This window comes from Onychostruthus taczanowskii, unplaced genomic scaffold, assembly GCF_017590055.1.
Source record: "Onychostruthus taczanowskii isolate IOZ18803 unplaced genomic scaffold, ASM1759005v1 scaffold9, whole genome shotgun sequence".
Taxonomy (NCBI): domain Eukaryota; kingdom Metazoa; phylum Chordata; class Aves; order Passeriformes; family Passeridae; genus Onychostruthus; species Onychostruthus taczanowskii.
This window is the reverse complement of record NW_024506993.1, coordinates 12,026,191-12,043,463: the sequence shown is the minus strand read 5'-3', so window position 1 is coordinate 12,043,463 and position 17,273 is coordinate 12,026,191. Positions and strand designations below refer to the sequence as shown.

Here is a 17,273-nt window from a genome sequence, read left to right as displayed (position 1 = left end):
TGCTGTCAGCAAAAGCTGAAGGCAGAGGTTGTGCCTAGAATTGGCAGCAGAGGATGGCTGGCTGAGCCCAGACAGCTGGTGGTAGTCTGAAACAGGGGGCCTGTTGCTGGTGGGGAAGCCAAGGCTCAGCTGGGCTTGTTTCCTTTGCAGGTGCTGGTGTGGGTGATGTGATTGTGGAAGTGGAGGATCCTCAGGGAAGGAGCCTTGCTGAAGTTGTAGTGGAAGACAAAGGCAACCAGGTCTACCGTTGCACCTACAAACCTGTTCAAGCTGGTCCTCACATTGTCAAAGTGACTTTTGCTGGGGAGGCAATTCCCAAAACTCCTTGCACTGTTCTCGTTGGAGAGGGTATGTTTTTTAAAAATGCATATAAATGTAGATGGACACTTTTTTCTCCTTGGATGTGATCACAGAATATGCTTGGATCATGCCTTTTATATTCTCTGTACCTTTCAACATCTTGGTCCTGTTTCAGTGGGTCACCTGAGTACTCTCAGGGTAAACCAGTGCTCTCTAACAGTAATATGGCTTTTGTTGCTAGTTTCCTTTCTGCCTAGACTTACAAATGTTAAGCTGCCCTTTGAATTTTTTTGAGTAATTTATCCAGCTGTGCAGTGTCTTGCTGTTTTCCACCCTTGTTCCTCAAATGACTATATTTACCGTTTTCCTCCTTAACGGACACCTAATTTGCTTTCTGTTCCATCCTTACGTGCTCCTATGCTTTTAGATCTCTGCTCATCTCTCCTGAGCTACCCTCCATTTGTGGAATTTTGGACTTCACTGCTAATGGCTTCATAGTTGGTAAGAGGTGTGCAGGATGCTCCGTCATGTTTGCTCTTTGTAAGCTTCTAGCCTGCAGCTTGTCCCAGCCAAAGGATTTTTGGTTTTGTTGGGGTTGGGGAGGAAAGTTGCAAGCGAACTGAAGCTTTGTGTGACCCAGTCAGTGAAACTGGCTTAACCACAAGCTGCCTGACGCAGCTGTGTAAGTGCCCTGCAAGCTGTTCCCACTCCACATCAGCCACGTGTTCCCACTGAGCTTTCAGAGCTGGCAGATGGCACCCAATCCCCACTCACACCGTCCGGTGTAGGGCAAGGGATGATGTTCGCTGCTGCAGGGGTGAGGGGAAAACCTGTAAGCTGTTGTATAATGAGTGAAAACCTAACAAGCTGCTTGGCAGACTTGTGCTCCTGCTGTAAGCACGGCATGCTTGAGGAAAATGCCTGTTTGGTTTACAGTGCTGGGAAGCTGTGGTTGTTTGTAAGTCTCTTCAAACCTCTCAGGTCTTTGGCGTTGAAAACCTCATGACAGCTGGGATTGTGTAATGAAAACTATTCCTAAGTGCGCAAAATTTCTGTAGCCACTCTGCAGGCCCAGAGAAGTGCTCAGAGTACAGAGGTCAAGATAAGCCTAAGCCATGTGTAACCCTCCTGCCCCCCAGCTTCAGTCTGCAGAGGGCTTGGTGACTGCTTCTGTGAAAGTGTGAACTGTGACAAACGGGGGGGTTTGACGCGACATCTTTTAATGAAGCACAGGCAAAACTCAGCTTTGCTAATAGCAGTTATCCCAGTCATGTGCTTCTGAAAGACCAGCAGAATAATACTGTTCACTGGGGCTTATCTGCAAGAGGGACCCTTCACCCTACACTGCAGTGGGCCTCAGTGCGAAAGGCGTCGGGAAGGTTGTGTCTGTGGCGAATATCTCTGTTATCTGCAAGAGGGACCCTTCACCCTACACTGCAGTGGGCCTCAGTGCGAAGGCGTCGGGAAGGTCGTGTCTGTGGCAAATATCTCTATGTGATAGCTGTGTAAAAGTCTTGTATTGATAAGTGGCACTGAATTGGAAAGCAGAAGGGCTTCAGTGTTTGCAGTCATTCTAAACAATGGTCTTGGACAGGGTCAGTGTTGCCTGACAGCACTGACTGCTACTGCCTAAAAGCCAGGGGGCATAGACAGCAGCCGGGCAGACTCGTGTCTGTCTGCCTTAGTGCTATAACCTTCTGCTGAAAGCTAAGCTGTGGTTGTCCTGAGTCAACGTTAAACTGAAGGCTGTCCCAGGCTGGCTAGGCTACCTGTATGTTGAGATCAGAGACAATAGTAATGCCTGAAGTTCCTTTGCAGCCTGCAACCCCAACGCGTGTCGTGCCACTGGTCGAGGTCTGCAGCCCAAGGGCGTCCGTATCAGGGAGACGGCGGACTTCAAGGTTGATACGAGAGCAGCAGGGAGCGGAGATCTTGGAGTGACTATAAAGGGACCAAGTGAGTGCTGGGGTGAATCTGTGCTGTGCATGTGTTTTGGAGAAGGGGGAGGAGCAGAGCCTGGGAAAAGGAAGAGCGGGAAGGAGATGGTGTCCTGATGGAACTGATGGGATCTGTATAAAAAGCCAGATTTCAGAATGGTTTATGAGTACTTTGTGTCTATTGGGGAAGTTTTGATCTGCAGGGCTGGGTAAGATTAAATCTGGTTTTAGGTCTTTCCATTTTAATGCATCAGTTAGCAAAACTGAGAAAATCCATGCGTGTGCCTGCTGTGGCCTCCAAGCTTTATGGGTACACATTGCATCTTCATCCAATCTGTGGAAGCAAGTCACACGCCATGGTCTCTGGCATGATGCAAATCCTGCTCTCATAAAGCTGGATTCCTGGTGCCACTAGCAGATTGGGCCCACAAACAGAGGAGGAAAGGAACCCATAGGCTAACAGAGACCATCTATGAGGATCCAGCCCCAGGTCCCTTGGTCCTGAGCCCTGGATGTGGCCCCATCCCTGGGAGGATGGGAGCACAGGGGCCGCTGGCTCATGCGGCCGCCAGCAGCAGTCCCTGTGTGGTACTCTGAGCCCGCCACCTCCCCCCACCTCTGGCGGCATTCAAAGGTGCATTGTATTGCCTTCACCTCCTCCACACACACAGAGCTCTGACTGTGTGGCTTCTTGAGGCTGGGGGAAAAAAAGCAACAGACATATCAATGTAAATTTTAGCGTATTAAGCTTTTCTTCCTAAATTCTTCATCTTGAAGAAAATGAAAAGTAGGCATTCCCTGCATACTTGTGGTTACAAAGTCTGACAAATGTTAAGCTTTTTTGTTTTAACATATGACATGCATCATACTGCAGACTAAGAAAATAAAACACAAGGGAACTTATTAAGTCTGGTAACTTAAAATACTTTCTGCTGTATTTCTTCTGGAAGTGTTTGCTGTCTTTGTCCTAGAGGGCAGCTAGAACTAACTTCCCTTATAACCTGACCTTTTTTTTTTTTCTGGTGGAAGAAATTTATTCTTGCAAGCTAAAATAAATACTAGAAAACATGAACTTGTCTGAGTAATTGAAAGCAGGATGGAAACTGTTAAGTTCAATGCTGAATTGATCTTTCAACAGAGGGCTTGGAGGAGTTGGTGAAACAAAAAGGCTTTATGGATGGTATATATACATTTGAATATTATCCAGCCACACCAGGGAAGTACGTTGTCACAATTACATGGGGTGGGCAAAACATCCCAAAAAGGTGAGTCAAAAGTAGCCTTTTGGGCTTTTTTATGTCCTTCAGTGGGTTGTGTAGTTGGTGGGCTTTTAAAGCAACACTGACCTTTGAAGAAGCACTGGGGAGAAGTTAGTGGCAAATTGTTGTTGTAACTTTTTATTTTTAATAGCCTGGTTTTGGGCTGCAGCAGCTTGACAAAGCTCTGAAGGGTGATTTGCGTCAGTCTTTCTAACACAAAATCATGAATAAAAAACCTAATAAAACATGGTGGATCATGCAGCTTGAACTTTGCTGTAAAATTTTGAAGGGCTCTATTATTTCAGTGTCCACAGCTATAGCAAGCAGAGCAAGTATTTGGCACTCAGGATTTGTAGTGGAAGATGGTGACGGGTTGGATGACATCTCTGCTAGAAAGACACTGCTGAGCACTCTGCCACCACATGATGCCATCTATTAATTTGGAAAATTTAATGTAGAGCCTCATTAAAATGCCTGGGGAAAAACATAGATGCTGTGTGTGTCCCTGTTTCTAATACCATGTTTTGTTTTTCTCTGGTAGCCCCTTTGAAGTTCAGGTGGGTCATGAAGCAGGTCCTCAGAAAGTGCGAGCCTGGGGACCTGGGCTGCACGAGGGAGTTGTGGGCAAGTCGGCTGACTTTGTGGTTGAGTCCATTGGCACAGAAGTTGGCTCTCTTGGTATGTTACTTGACTTAGTTTCCCTGAAATATTTGTATCTTGCAAGGCTAGCAGTGAACTCATGAGAAACAACAGGTTTCCCAACAGTAAAAAACCATGTCTGTAACACGTTGTGTTCTAAACACTAACATCTATCAGGGTATCAAAGGCATGTCCTAGAGACAGGAGTGTGTATGATGGAGAGTGTTAATCTGTGGTTTTGTGGGATGAGATCCAGAAGGGAATGATGGATGTATTATCCTCCGGTATTGCTGAAGAGGGGTAACTGAGAGATCAGGCATGTTTAAGGCTAACGAAAAGCTATTTGTGGAAGCGGTGTTAAATTAGTGGCCACCACAATCCTAACTTGTTCCTTTTTCAGGCTTTGCAATAGAAGGCCCTTCTCAGGCTAAAATTGAGTGTGATGACAAGAACGATGGCTCATGTGATGTGAAGTATTGGCCCAAAGAGCCTGGTGAATATGCTGTGCACATCATGTGTGATGATGAGGACATAAAAGACAGCCCTTACATGGCCTTCATTCGACCGGCTTCAGGAGACTTCAACGCAGATAAGGTGAGGCACAGGAGTTCACCCATGGCACAGCATGTCTTGGATGCAACTACAGTAGGGATGTTTCTAAAGGGAACGCAGATAAGGTGAGGCACAGGAGTTCACCCATGGCACAGCATGGGTGTAACTACAGTAGGGATGTTTCTAAAGGATTCTGGTAGCAGACTCTTAAGCTGCCTCTGCTTAAAGCTCTGAATTTGCCAAGATATTATCCAGCCAGATATTCCCCAGCTTTTTCGAATAACACTGTTGTGGTTTTGATTTAATGTAATGAAAACTTGCTGAAGTAGTATCACATGCTTCGTGGGGTTTGTGGAGGGGGCAGGTCTTCATACATAAATCATTTAGTTTTGTTTCTCTTTCTGAATTGCAAACTAATATTCTTGAGGTGCTCTTTTAGGTGAAGGCTTATGGCCCGGGCTTGGAGAGGACTGGCTGTATAGTGAACAATCCTGCTGAGTTCACAGTTGAAACCAAGGATGCTGGGAAAGCACCTCTGAAGATGTATGCACAGGTAAAAACCCAAAGGCAGCTGTGTGAAACTGCAGCACAAGAACTTTAATATTGTTTAGAAAAATGCCTTAAGTATTCCTACTCACTTACCACTTAATTCTGGGCATTTGTAATTCAGTCAAAGCTCTGTGCTTTGATCTGTGTAATGTAGTCAGGCAACAGCTGAAGACAAAGTGACTGCTCTGAAGTATACGAAGTACATGGCTTTGCTTCCTTACTTGGAAGCAAAGCAAGGTGTAATTTCCTTGAGTTGTCATTTGGAAGCACTGAAGTGTCTCTGAGCCTATGAATTTTCTGTGTGTTGTAGGATGGTGTATGAGTGAGGAAGTGTTAGATGAAGACGACTTGCAGGAGTGTAAATTGCACGTTTCTTCAGTATTTCTGAACTGCAGTTCTGGGGAAAAAAAACCAACCTGACACATTTTGGAGCAGTCTTGGGCAGTTTAAACTATGCAAACATTTTTGAAGTGCCTGAACCTTCTGCTTGTATTACTGCTTTTTAGGATGGAGAAGGAAACCCTATTGATATCCAGATAAAGAGCAAGCCTGATGGTGTGTTTGCCTGCTCCTATGTGCCAGTTAAACCAATCAAACATACAATTTCTGTTGTCTGGGGAGGAGCCAATGTGCCCAATAGCCCATTTAGGGTAAGTACAGAGATAATAGTTCTTAGTTCTAGCCAAATAGGACATTGGTGCTCACAACCACTTGTTAGTACAACTAGATGGTAAAACCCTTCTGTAAACTTCAAGGATGTGTGCCCTTCTGCTTTATTTTTTTAGAAACCTATCCACTTGTATAAATCTTTGTTTTCCCAAGCTCACATGGTGGTATCCTATCAGCCCAGCTGCAGCCTGGGCGATTTGGGGCCATTCATTTTCACCTGTTATCCTATAGCTCCTCTCCAAGCAATGCTCTGACTTGGCTGTGATCTCAAGTGCGACAGAGATGTGTGATTCTGACCCTTGTGAATTTGTGTAGGTCCTTATAGGTCAAGGGAGTCATCCTCAGAAAGTCAAAGTGTTTGGACCTGGTGTGGAGAGAACTGGCCTGAAGGCAAGTGAGCCGACCCACTTCACTGTGGACTGCACAGATGCAGGAGAAGGTAAAAGCAGGCTGGGTTATTTTGTGGTATCAGATTCACAGGTCATGCAAGGAGGGGTTAGTGTACTGTTCCATGCTGGTTTTCTTATTTAGTGGAAAAACCTTGGGAAGCAGAACATTGCAGTGAATTGTGATCTGATCTGTTAATTAGTTAACATGGTGACTCAGCTAGAAGTGGGAATGGTCTGGCTGTTTGGCTGGCAGTGTCTGTGCTGTCCAGTAGCAAAACCTCCACTTGCTTTTCCTAGGTGATGTCAGTGTTGGAATTAAGTGTGATGCTCGTGTGGTCAGCAGTGAGGAAGAGGACATAGATTTCGACATCATCCACAATGCTAATGATACATTCACAGTGAAATACTCACCACCTGCTGCCGGGCGCTACACTATTAAAGTGCTTTTTGCAGGAGAGGTTTGTAATCTTCATTTTGCAGCCTGATGTTTCGAGAATGTTTATCTGCTCTTTGATCACCATGCATGTGCCAGTTCACAGCTGGCTCTTTCCACATCAACTCACATGCACTTGGTTTGGTCACTGTTTCTATCGCAATGTAAAAAATGGAGACTTCTTTCATAATACTTGCATGTATGCAAGTGAGAGGAGTTGGTTGGGGACACTGAAGTTTGTTGTGATGTGTTGGACTGGCATAATGAATGTGGTCTCCATGGTGGGGCAAGGTTGCCTTCTTAAAGGTAAAAAACCTAAGTGGCTTTTCAAAGAAGATGGGGGAAAAAGTCTTCTTTAAAAATAAAAAGCAGAGAGAGACAAACTTCCAGCTGTTAACTTTGCCCTGTATTTTGAGTTATACTAGTCAGTAAGGCAATGTTTAAGTGAGGTGAAATTTTGCTCAAGATGCTGGAATTAGAACAGAATTATCTTAAAACTATTCTGTTTAATTTTGGCTAGTGAAGAGTGACCTGGTTATTTTTGTTTCTGTTGCAGGAAATTCCTGCCAGCCCATTCAGAGTTAAGGTGGACCCCTCACATGATGCCAGCAAAGTGAAAGCTGAAGGACCTGGGCTGAACAAAACTGGTGAGAGCTGGGTTCATGTAGTGTGACCAGTACTGGATCATGAGGAGCTGTTGCAGGATGGTCACAGCCTGGCTGGGCATTGCTGGGATGCAGCAGCAGGGTGGGGTGTCAGGCAGTTGCAAACAATCCCTTTCCCTTGATATTTTGCTTGGCTGGGCTTTATTGGTACTGAATGCTTCTTGAGGAGAGTTTCTCTGTGTCAGCTGTGTGTAAATTAGAATTAACATTTTTCTTCAGGTGTGGAAAATGGCAAACCAACACACTTCACAGTGTTCACCAAGGGAGCTGGAAAAGCACCACTGGATGTGCAGTTCAGCAGCTCAGTGCCAGGAGAGGCAGTGATGGATCTGGATATCATTGACAACTATGACTATTCCCACACTATTAGGTACACGCCCATACAGCAGGTATGTCTGACTCCTTAGCGGTACAGGAGTGAGCAGCTCGTGTTGCTGTAGTGCAGTGACCTCCCTCCCTAGTACCTGTGCACAGAGGAAAAAGCAGAAAAAACTTACCAGTGTATCTTGTTCCCCAGGATCTCTCATGCCTGCAGTACAGTGGGAGTTGGAAAGCACTAATGCAGTTTTTCTGGTGTAGTTATTGATAGCTTGCCACTGTTTGCTTTTCTGTGGCAAGGAGAGATACTGACACAGTAGCACACAGCTCACATCATCATTCCATAACTTATCAGTTGAAGAAGAAAGGTGGCAAACCTTCCCAGACTCCACAATGGAGCTGACTGCCGTCCCAGCTGCCGCAGTCCTGCAGAGCTGAGGTTGTCAGCAGGCTGTTGGTGTCAGAGGAGCTGGAGTGCAAACCAGAGCAGGGACAAAAAAAAGAGTTTGGGTGACGCTGCACAAGTTCCCAGTGGGCAAATGATGAAGTTGGTGCCTTTCTAGCAACACCATTAAAGAGCTGAAACTGTGAGATCCTAATAGCTAGAAGTATTTTTCCTTACACTGTACTTGTATGTTTGTAAAGGGCCACTAAACAACAGAATGCACCAGTCTCGTATTTCTGAGGATGTAGGTGCTCTGGTGCTGAGATGAAAGTGCTTTGATACTCTTGTTCTCCTGAACAACCAAATGTACTACTAGGTCATCTGCCCCAGCTTCCTTGAATGGAGCTATGTAAAAGTGAACTGATAAGGAAAACTGCAGTACTATTTAACTGATAATGCTGGTTCAGAGTTCTTGGAAGCACCGTAGAGCTAGCGTTTGTTTTTTGATAAAGCAGTTGCATGATCTCAGGATGTGGCTGGCGTGCCTGTTTGGAGAGGCTTTGGCTTGTTTAGTCAGGGTTGGTATGCAGAAGGGAGGATTCCTCTGTACTCCATGCATTCATGAGCAGTACCAGATTTCTGTGCTTCACCTGAAAATCACTGGTGAAACAAGCCAGGATGCCCAAACCAGGTTTTCCACTTGGGTCTTCCATCTGGAGAAGTACCATGGGTCATGGAAGCGCTATGGAAGGGCTTACAGGAGATGCTTGCAAATAGCAGTGGCAAGAGAACAGTGGTTAAGAGATGAAAATAGACTGCTCAGTTATTAGAGTAGCCTTGTTGTCCCTCCATGCTGTGAGCACATAGGTCTTTCCTGGACCCTGTCCTCCTCAGATTCCTAAGCAGTAGCTTATGAATGAGGCTGTGGACTCCTCAGAGCAGAGGGAGGATGGAGTAGGTAGTTAAATTCCTGAGGGGCAGCGTCAGTTGCAGAGCAGCCTTGGTTTAATGTTGTTTATCTGGTCTTATCTATCTCGTGGTGTTGCTACAGCTACCCGTGTGAGTGTTTTCTAAAAACAACCAAAAATAATCATGGAAGCTATTCACTAGCTTGCATGAAACATCCATGATTATTTCACTTGGGAGCAGGACCGGCCAAGAGTGAAAAGTAAGCAAACAGCAAATATAGCTAAAATATGGACTGCGGTAGGAGAGAATAAAAGGAACACACATCATGGGCTGGAGCTTGCTGTGGCTGTGCAGCATTCCAGCCAAAATACACAAGAGCATTAATCTTTCTGACTTGTAGAGCTTAAACCCCTGGTATTTCAGATGCTATAATAATATGGCCTCTTTGCAGTCTTAGCTTTGGCCTCTCGATGTGGTGGAAAGGGATACCTGGTCTGGAGCGGTGGGACATTCATTCAGCTGTCAGGTCTGAGTGCCAGTGGGGGTGGAGCCAGCCTGAGCTGGAGGCTTTGCCAGGCAGCTTGAAAATAGTCCAGTTAAATGTTGGAAACAACTGTCTTTTTTGCTCTTCCTGTGTTAAATAAAATCTGTTTAGTGCTTTGAAGGTCTGCAGTGGTGTGAGCTTTAGTGTCCATAAACCAGTAAGTTTGGCTATGGCCAGATAAAATAGATTAGTTGATGTGGTTATGTTCTGCTTGGATGTTGGTGTGTCTGTGTGAAGTGAGGAACTGAGCTAACATGTAAATTCTCCAACTAGGGTCCAATGAAGGTTTTGGTAACTTACGGCGGTGATCCTATCCCTAAAAGCCCTTTCACAGTGGGCGTTGCTGCTCCTCTAGACCTAAGCAAAGTTATAGTCAATGGACTCGAAAACAGTAAGTACCTGTGGGCTGGAAGCCTCTGAAGGGTCTCTGGAGTTTGGGTAATAGCCAACATGTCCTGCTGGAACAGGAGCAGGCAAAACAATCTCCTTTTTAATTTACTACAGCTGGGGATCAACCAGCTCCAACTTTATAACTTGACTACACTTATTTAGGTGGTCCTCTTGAAGGCTGAATTTCAATTTAGATTTTTTTTTTTCTTTTTTGCTAAGATTACACAGTAATATGGAGAAAATATGTGTTTGGGTTTGGTAGTTTGTGGTGAACAGAGCTGGATGCTTCACCAGACTGAGCACTCAGTGGTGAAATCTGTTTCCCTGAGGGCTAGATGGCTGTTCAAATGTATCAAACTCTTACAATGCAGAGTGTCATTCATACAGTCTTTTTGTTTTGCTAAAGTGGAAGAACTTAAGCCTGTGAAATATTGTTGCTTTCCTGAAATGAGCCTCTGATACTGTCAGACCACACCTTACAGGCTTGTTTTCCCCTGTAGCTTTGTAATGTCAATTAACCAAAGCATTTGGTTTTGTTGGGTTTTTTTTTTTTTTTTGTTGTTTGGCTTGGGAGGGTTTTTTGCCTGCAGAGGAATGCAGACTGGGTAGGGCTCTGCCAGTACCTGCTCCCTCAGTGATATGTGCATGGGAGATTCCTTGGACCGCTGTCTGATGTTAAGTAATGTAATATGGGTTTTGTCTTTTTCAGGAGTGGAAGTAGGGAAGGATCAGGAATTTGTAATTGATACCAAAGGAGCTGGTGGGCAAGGTAAACTGGAGGTTAATATTTCTAGTCCTATGAGGAAAGCTGTGCCATGTCTGGTGGAACCAGTTCTGGGTAAGGAGTGCAGCACTGCAAAATACATCCCCCGGGAAGAAGGACTTTATGTGGTGGATGTGAGTTATGATGGCAACCCAATCCCAGGGAGCCCCTACACTGTGGAGGCCACATTACCTCCAGACCCTTCCAAGGTAAGTGAACAGTATAGGGCTGTAACAGCAACTGGTACCTGAAAACTGAATTGTGGGCTATTGCATGAGACTTGGCTTGGTCTTGGCCAAAACATACCCAGTAACATCCTTACTCAGAGTACTCAGTGATTCTTTCTGCAGCCTCTATGGCTTGTAGAATTAATTCCTGTAAGGCTGTATTTGAAAAAAAATGTTGAACTAATAAAAAATATGGCAAATATCCTGCATAATGTAGCAAATTTAGGTGTCTCTCCTAATTTAATAGAAGTCTGATAAGTATCTCTGATGTATTAAGATGCTATTTTTTTAAGGAAATGTATTTCAAGAAAAACATGTGTACAGCCATCAAATATTTTAACATTTCCACCTTTTATTTCCCATGGCTGTATAAAAGCAGCTATGGGGAGATTATAAATATCCTTGCCTAGAAACCTCTTTTGAGGAGAAGTACCAGCTTTACAGTAAAAATGTAGGGCTGAGTGGCAAAGGAGACGGTGCCTTCTGTGTATTTTTAAGAGCCTGTTAATCAAGTCCCACGTACAAGCAAATCTAAGTAGGAAGTCTTCTGGCAAAAACATGGAAAAGGCCATGTAGCTCAACTTCTTATTCTCTTCTAGGTAAAAGCTCATGGTCCAGGTCTTCGAGGGGGCCTTGTTGGAAAACCAGCCCAATTTACAATAGATACCAAAGGAGCAGGAACTGGAGGTTTGGGTTTGACAGTGGAAGGCCCGTGTGAGGCTAAAATTGAATGTTCGGACAATGGCGATGGAACCTGCTCTGTCTCCTACCTGCCTACAAAGCCTGGAGAGTATTTTGTAAACATCCTCTTTGAAGAAGTTCACATTCCTGGTTCGCCCTTTAAGGCAGATATAGAAATGCCATTTGATGTCTCTAAAGTCATTGCCACAGGCCCAGGTCTGGAGCGTGGTAAAGTAGGCGAGGCAGGGCTGCTGAATGTCGACTGCACGGAAGCGGGTCCCGGGGACCTGCGCGTGGACATGGTGTCAGATACTGGTTCCAAAGCTGAGGTCCGGATCGATGATAACAAAGACGGGACCTATGTCGTTACCTACGTGCCCCTCTCAGCTGGCATGTACACAATCAAGATGAGATACGGAGGAGAGCAAGTGCCTAAGTTCCCAGCTCGGGTCAAAGTGGAGCCAGCTGTGGACACAAGCAGAGTTAAAGTGTTTGGGCCAGGAGTCGAAGGAAAAGGTGAGACTAACTGTTATCAGAATTTGTAGGACGATTTGCTGTCCTTTCCGTGAATTCTGAGTGTTGAAAGTTGTAAAATGTTTCCATGGTGATCCTTGGACAGACAAGAGTCTCATGTTCCCAAACAAGCTGTTTATCATGCTGCTTCACCAAATGTTTTGTTGTTGGAATATATTGCACTTCTTGAAGTGACTCTTCAAAACATTTCCTGTAGATGTCTTCCGAGAAGCTACAACTGAGTTCACTGTGGATGCTCGACCTCTAACGAAGGCCGGTGGTGACCACATCAGGACACAGATCACGAGCCCATCTGGCTCCCCCACAGACTGTCTCATCCAAGACAACGCGGATGGAACATATTCAGTGGAGTACACGCCATTTGAAAAGGGTAACCTCGGGGCTTGTTTTCTTTCACTTGAAAGGGGAAAACCAAGAGCAAGCAGCTCTTCTGCCACTTTCGTTTGGCAAACCCCTGAGGTCTGCCAGTAACTTGTTGGCATCTTTGCAAGAGGTCTGCCAGCAGAGGAGCTAATTCTGCAGGAAGTAGCTGTTTTTCAACTTGAAGAACTGGCTTTTATGGTAACTTGTCTTTAGAAGAACAGTTTGTAGATGGAATCTCAGTTACACAATACTAGTGAAGTCTTGTGAAATGCAAGAAGAAGCTCTTATCCATATACTGACATTGAAGTCTGTAGCATCTTGTAGAGTTATGTTAAGTCATGAGCAGTTCTAGGGAATTCAGGAGATGTTTGGCTCTTTTTAACAGGTCCACACACAGTCGGCGTGACATATGATGGTGTGCCTGTGCCAAATAGTCCCTTCAGAGTGAATGTCACAGAGGGCTGCCATCCATCACGTGTGAAGGCACAAGGACCTGGACTTACAGAAGCTTTCACAAATCAGCCCAATGCCTTTTCAGTTGTCACCAGGTGATGGGGCCTCTTCGATCTTGAAGGAATATCTGAGGGAGGGAGGAGCATAGTGGTGTGTGCAATGCAGGATGCTAAACTCAGTACAAATATTTGTAAAAAGGCCAAGCCATGTCCAGCTGATGACTGTGTGCTACCTCATCATATACTGTGCTCTGCCAACATTCAACATGAGGGATTGATAGTTACTGAGGAGAAAATTCTAGGAAAATTTGAGTGAGGCACTACTGCACAGCTTTGCATGGCAGCACATGCTGAAGGCTGAACATTGGAAGTCAGGATACCACATTTCCAAAAAGGATGAAAATGCAGCCAGAGCATGTGAAGGCTACAAAGCTGCTTTAGAAGCAGGGGATTCTAACAATGTGTGTTTGTCTTGCAGAGGGGCAGGAATTGGTGGCCTTGGAATAACTGTTGAAGGACCTTCAGAATCTAAAATTAGCTGTAAAGATAACAAAGATGGGAGCTGCAGTGCCGAGTATATTCCTTATGTTCCAGGAGATTACGATGTTAACATCACCTATGGGGGAGAGCATATTCCTGGTAAGAGCTCTTGCTCACTTCCTTTCAGAAGAGGGATGAAGTCCGACTATGGACTCAGAGTTCTCATTTGGCTGCATCTCTCTTGTGTTGTGGGATGTTGATATGATTTTGGCTTTCTGCTTTTCCTCAGAATTCAGGCAGAAAAGGCAGTGACATTTGCTCAAATGGGTACAAATGAGTGGAACAGGAAAAGGGACACTAACCCTTGACAAATAACTGGTATTATATACAAGTGATGTGTAATACTTTAGGTTATGAAAATAGCCCTTTGGTTTGTGGATGCATTAAAGATCCTGTTCTGCAGTAAGAGGGGATGTTTCCTGTTGTTCCCATTCTCTTTGACATACTAAACACAGTAAGATATAAGGAAATGTATTGCCTCCGTGATGCTTCATTTGCACTGCTGATTTCTTTCATGTTTGTTTCTTTTCCTGGGGTGTGAGAAGTAGATAGGTCACAGATGGTTGACACCAATTCTGTGAAACTGTAGAAGCACCATCATTACACTTCTGGCTTTTGCAGAAGCAGAGGGATAGTGTGGAGGCTGTGGGGCTGTAATTCCTGCCTGCAACAGAGGGATAGTAATAAAAAAGCCTAAGGAAAGGTAGAGAACAAAACCTTTTGTTCTCTGTAACTGTTAACCTTGTGGTGTTTAACACTCAAAATGTCAACTTCCAGGCAGTCCTTTCAAGGTTCCTGTGAAGGATGTTGTGGATCCCAGCAAGGTGAAGATAGCAGGACCAGGTCTGGGTACAGCTGTTCGAGCCAAAATCCCCCAGTCCTTCACTGTAGACACCAGCAAGGCAGGAATAGCACCTCTTGAAGTGGTGGTGACAGGACCCAGAGGTAAGAACTAAAGTATTTCATCTGGCTGTGCCCATATCTGTGTTTGGGCTGGTAACATGGTCCTGGCCCTGCTTGCAAAGGTGGCAGTGCCACTTGAATGAGCATTTCCCTCTGCTCCTGTTCATCTGTCGTGTGCCCCTTGGCAGCTGACCCAGTCATGCTGTGACAGAGAGCTGTGTCCTAGGTAGTTGGTCCCCAGAGAACAGCAAGGCCCTGCGAGTGTTAGCATTAATGGTGTTTGCATTAACCTAGAGAGCCGTGTCTCAGTGACACAGAATCTTGTCAGAGAGCAGCTTTTGGCTGCAAGTCTCACCTTGCTGGGAGGTGAGAGCTGCCCCCCCCACTGGAGAGTCAGTCTTGCTGTGCAGGTGCCCTGCAGGTAACACTTCTTTAATTCTAGCGGATGAGACGGATTCCCAGGGATGGCGCTCCCCATTGAAAGCAATTTCGGATTTCTTTAAAGGTGCTCCAAAGGGTGACACTGAGACAGGTTTGAACTCTCACTAACTACTGGCAGTTTTGGTTCTTGGAAATCCGGTTGGCAGCAGCAAGAATCATCTGCAGGAGGGAGTGGGAGCCAACGGTGTTGCTTTTAGGCTGTGCATGGCAGCTATATACATTTCTTTTGTGCTTGCTTTACTACTAATCCTTTCTGTGTTTTAAAGCCAACTTGTAATTGTAGACTGCTTTGTGTGTTGATCTGAACTGATATGTCACATAATCTATTGTAGATTTAGCTTAATGCAAATTGAAATAATTGATCCTGCTTTCTTAGGTCTTTGGCAGCTTGCAGGGTGTTCTTGCCTAGGCAGCAAGCCTGCCTTTCTAAACACCTGATTGTGAAAGACTCAGCTGGTGAATGCTATACACCAACTGGCTTTAGAGCTCAATTCTGTGCAGTGAATCCTAGTAATACGAAATAATCTTGCAAATGACAGTTCAGACAGTTATAAGCATTACTCATTTTCTGTCTTGAAAGATCTTCAATACACCTTTAGCAATTGCTCTTGACCTAGACTGTACCAAAAGGCAGATCTTTCTCCAGTATTTTCATGCTAGCTTTTGTTTACAGCAAGAAGATGGGAGCCCAGAGAGCAGTGGATAAAAAAAATCTATCTCAAGTCAATGGCTTTGAATATAAAATAAGGGAAACTGGTTATTGATCCATGCCTGTTGCTTTCATTAAAAAAAAAAATTGAAATTTGTTATGAGCAGTCCATCTTGCAGCTTTGTGCTGAAAATGACTGTATTTTAATAGCATAACTGAGAAAAAAACGTACTGCTTTTTTAGGAGTTGTGGGACCTGTTAATGTGGTAGACAATGGAGATGGCACCCACACGGTGGTGTACACCCCTATGCAGGAGGGACCCTACATGATCACTGTCAAATATGCTGATGAAGAGATTCCTCGAAGGTAAGGTGATAAGAGAAACTTTGGAGAACTGAAGATTTAACAATCTAATGGTGTTCTCCCAGCACATAAGCACCATTTATGAACTGGTCCTTTTTATTTAACCAGTGCAGCTCCTTGCATGACTTTGGGGTTCATTGGTGTTTTGAGCCCACTGCACCTGCAGCAGGCAGTGTAAGAGGGCTGTATAGCGTGTACTGCAGCAACTATCAGCCACTGACTTGGGAGGAGGGAAAATAATGGGTTGCTCTTTAAGTCCCTTCAAGGTGAAGGTGCTTCCTACGTACGATGCCAGTAAAGTGACAGCGAGTGGTCCAGGGCTCAGTTCCTATGGCATTCTAGCCAGCCTGCCTGTGGAGTTCGCTGTGGATGCTAAGGATGCTGGGCAGGGACTTCTGGCTGTACAGATCACGGTGAGTAAACAAAAGCAAGCAGGACAGGAAGCATGTTTTCTAGGTGTGCATGAGTCTCTCCTTTCAGAAATGTCCACAGCTTTGTCCTAATATACCCAGTGTCCTGGAGACTGGGCTGCTGACTGGACACTAAGGTCTGGTACAGGAAAGTCTTGCACTCTGCATTTGTGAAGCTCTTGACAGTGCTTTTGTGAAGCTTCTGTCTTAAAGTCATCAGATGTGATCTGTTTGGGTCTTGCCTAACCTTGCACTCTGCAAACGCCCAAAATGAGATAAGTAATTTTTCCTAAGATTATGAAAATACTGACACTTGAAATGGAAGCAGTCTTCCAGCAGTGTTCAGCAAGGCCATGAGATAACAACCACTCTGAGCATCATGTTATGATAAATTACCACACACATCTCCCTCAAGGTTGCCAGAAGTCATAAACTGCTTAAGGAGATACTGCAGGAATGTTTTGATTTATCTTTGTTACTACTCTTTCAGAAGTTTCTGGTGCATGGACTCTGTGGCCTCAGCAAAAAGGTGTCTGGTTAGTGGACTGTAAAGCACATAGCTGACCTCTGGCATGCCTAGGTCATGGTATGCCTGGTTGTACTTGCCCTTCTGCATTCTTGCTCTTGTCCTGTCTCAATGCCTGCTCAGGTGCACCAAAGCAGTTACCATTAATTCTGGTGTGCAAGTGTGCTCTTAAAAGGTTCCAAAATGCTTATCAGGGCTCCTAGCCTGGCTGGGGCTTTGAAGATCAAGTTCCACAAGACCTCTCTGGTAGAAGTGCATTAGGTGATCCTTCTGGCAGGCATTTGTTTGCTTCTTATTCTGAGCTGTTGAATGTCAAATGTTTCACAAGCCTTCCTGAAAGAAGTAATCTCGTGCTGTACCTAAAATCTCAAGTCCTTTGTAGCTTATACTGTACCCCAGGTAGCATTAAGTCAAAATACAAAATTGAGTCAACATGTGATTCCCTATAAGCGGGCTTGGAAGACTTTCTAAAGTGCTTTGTG

The 17,273-nt window shown here is 44.9% G+C and overlaps 1 protein-coding gene across 4 annotated transcripts in view; it reads left to right on the top strand.

Annotated features, from left to right (window-relative positions):
• Positions 1–17,273, top strand: part of FLNB (filamin B) — an 88,508-nt gene that overhangs the window by 49,683 nt on the left and 21,552 nt on the right. For all 4 annotated transcript variants that reach the window (XM_041425483.1, XM_041425484.1, XM_041425481.1 and 1 more), the window contains 20 exons: positions 151–348; positions 2,119–2,256; positions 3,376–3,502; positions 4,038–4,174; positions 4,536–4,729; positions 5,127–5,240; positions 5,743–5,886; positions 6,221–6,344; positions 6,592–6,752; positions 7,284–7,374; positions 7,612–7,781; positions 9,822–9,939; positions 10,648–10,910; positions 11,528–12,125; positions 12,340–12,513; positions 12,892–13,054; positions 13,437–13,597; positions 14,276–14,443; positions 15,735–15,858; positions 16,112–16,268. In XM_041425483.1, coding sequence (XP_041281417.1) covers positions 151–348; positions 2,119–2,256; positions 3,376–3,502; positions 4,038–4,174; positions 4,536–4,729; positions 5,127–5,240; positions 5,743–5,886; positions 6,221–6,344; positions 6,592–6,752; positions 7,284–7,374; positions 7,612–7,781; positions 9,822–9,939; positions 10,648–10,910; positions 11,528–12,125; positions 12,340–12,513; positions 12,892–13,054; positions 13,437–13,597; positions 14,276–14,443; positions 15,735–15,858; positions 16,112–16,268 — 3,524 coding nt within the window. The remainder of the gene's footprint in view (positions 1–150; positions 349–2,118; positions 2,257–3,375; positions 3,503–4,037; positions 4,175–4,535; positions 4,730–5,126; positions 5,241–5,742; positions 5,887–6,220; positions 6,345–6,591; positions 6,753–7,283; positions 7,375–7,611; positions 7,782–9,821; positions 9,940–10,647; positions 10,911–11,527; positions 12,126–12,339; positions 12,514–12,891; positions 13,055–13,436; positions 13,598–14,275; positions 14,444–15,734; positions 15,859–16,111; positions 16,269–17,273) is intronic.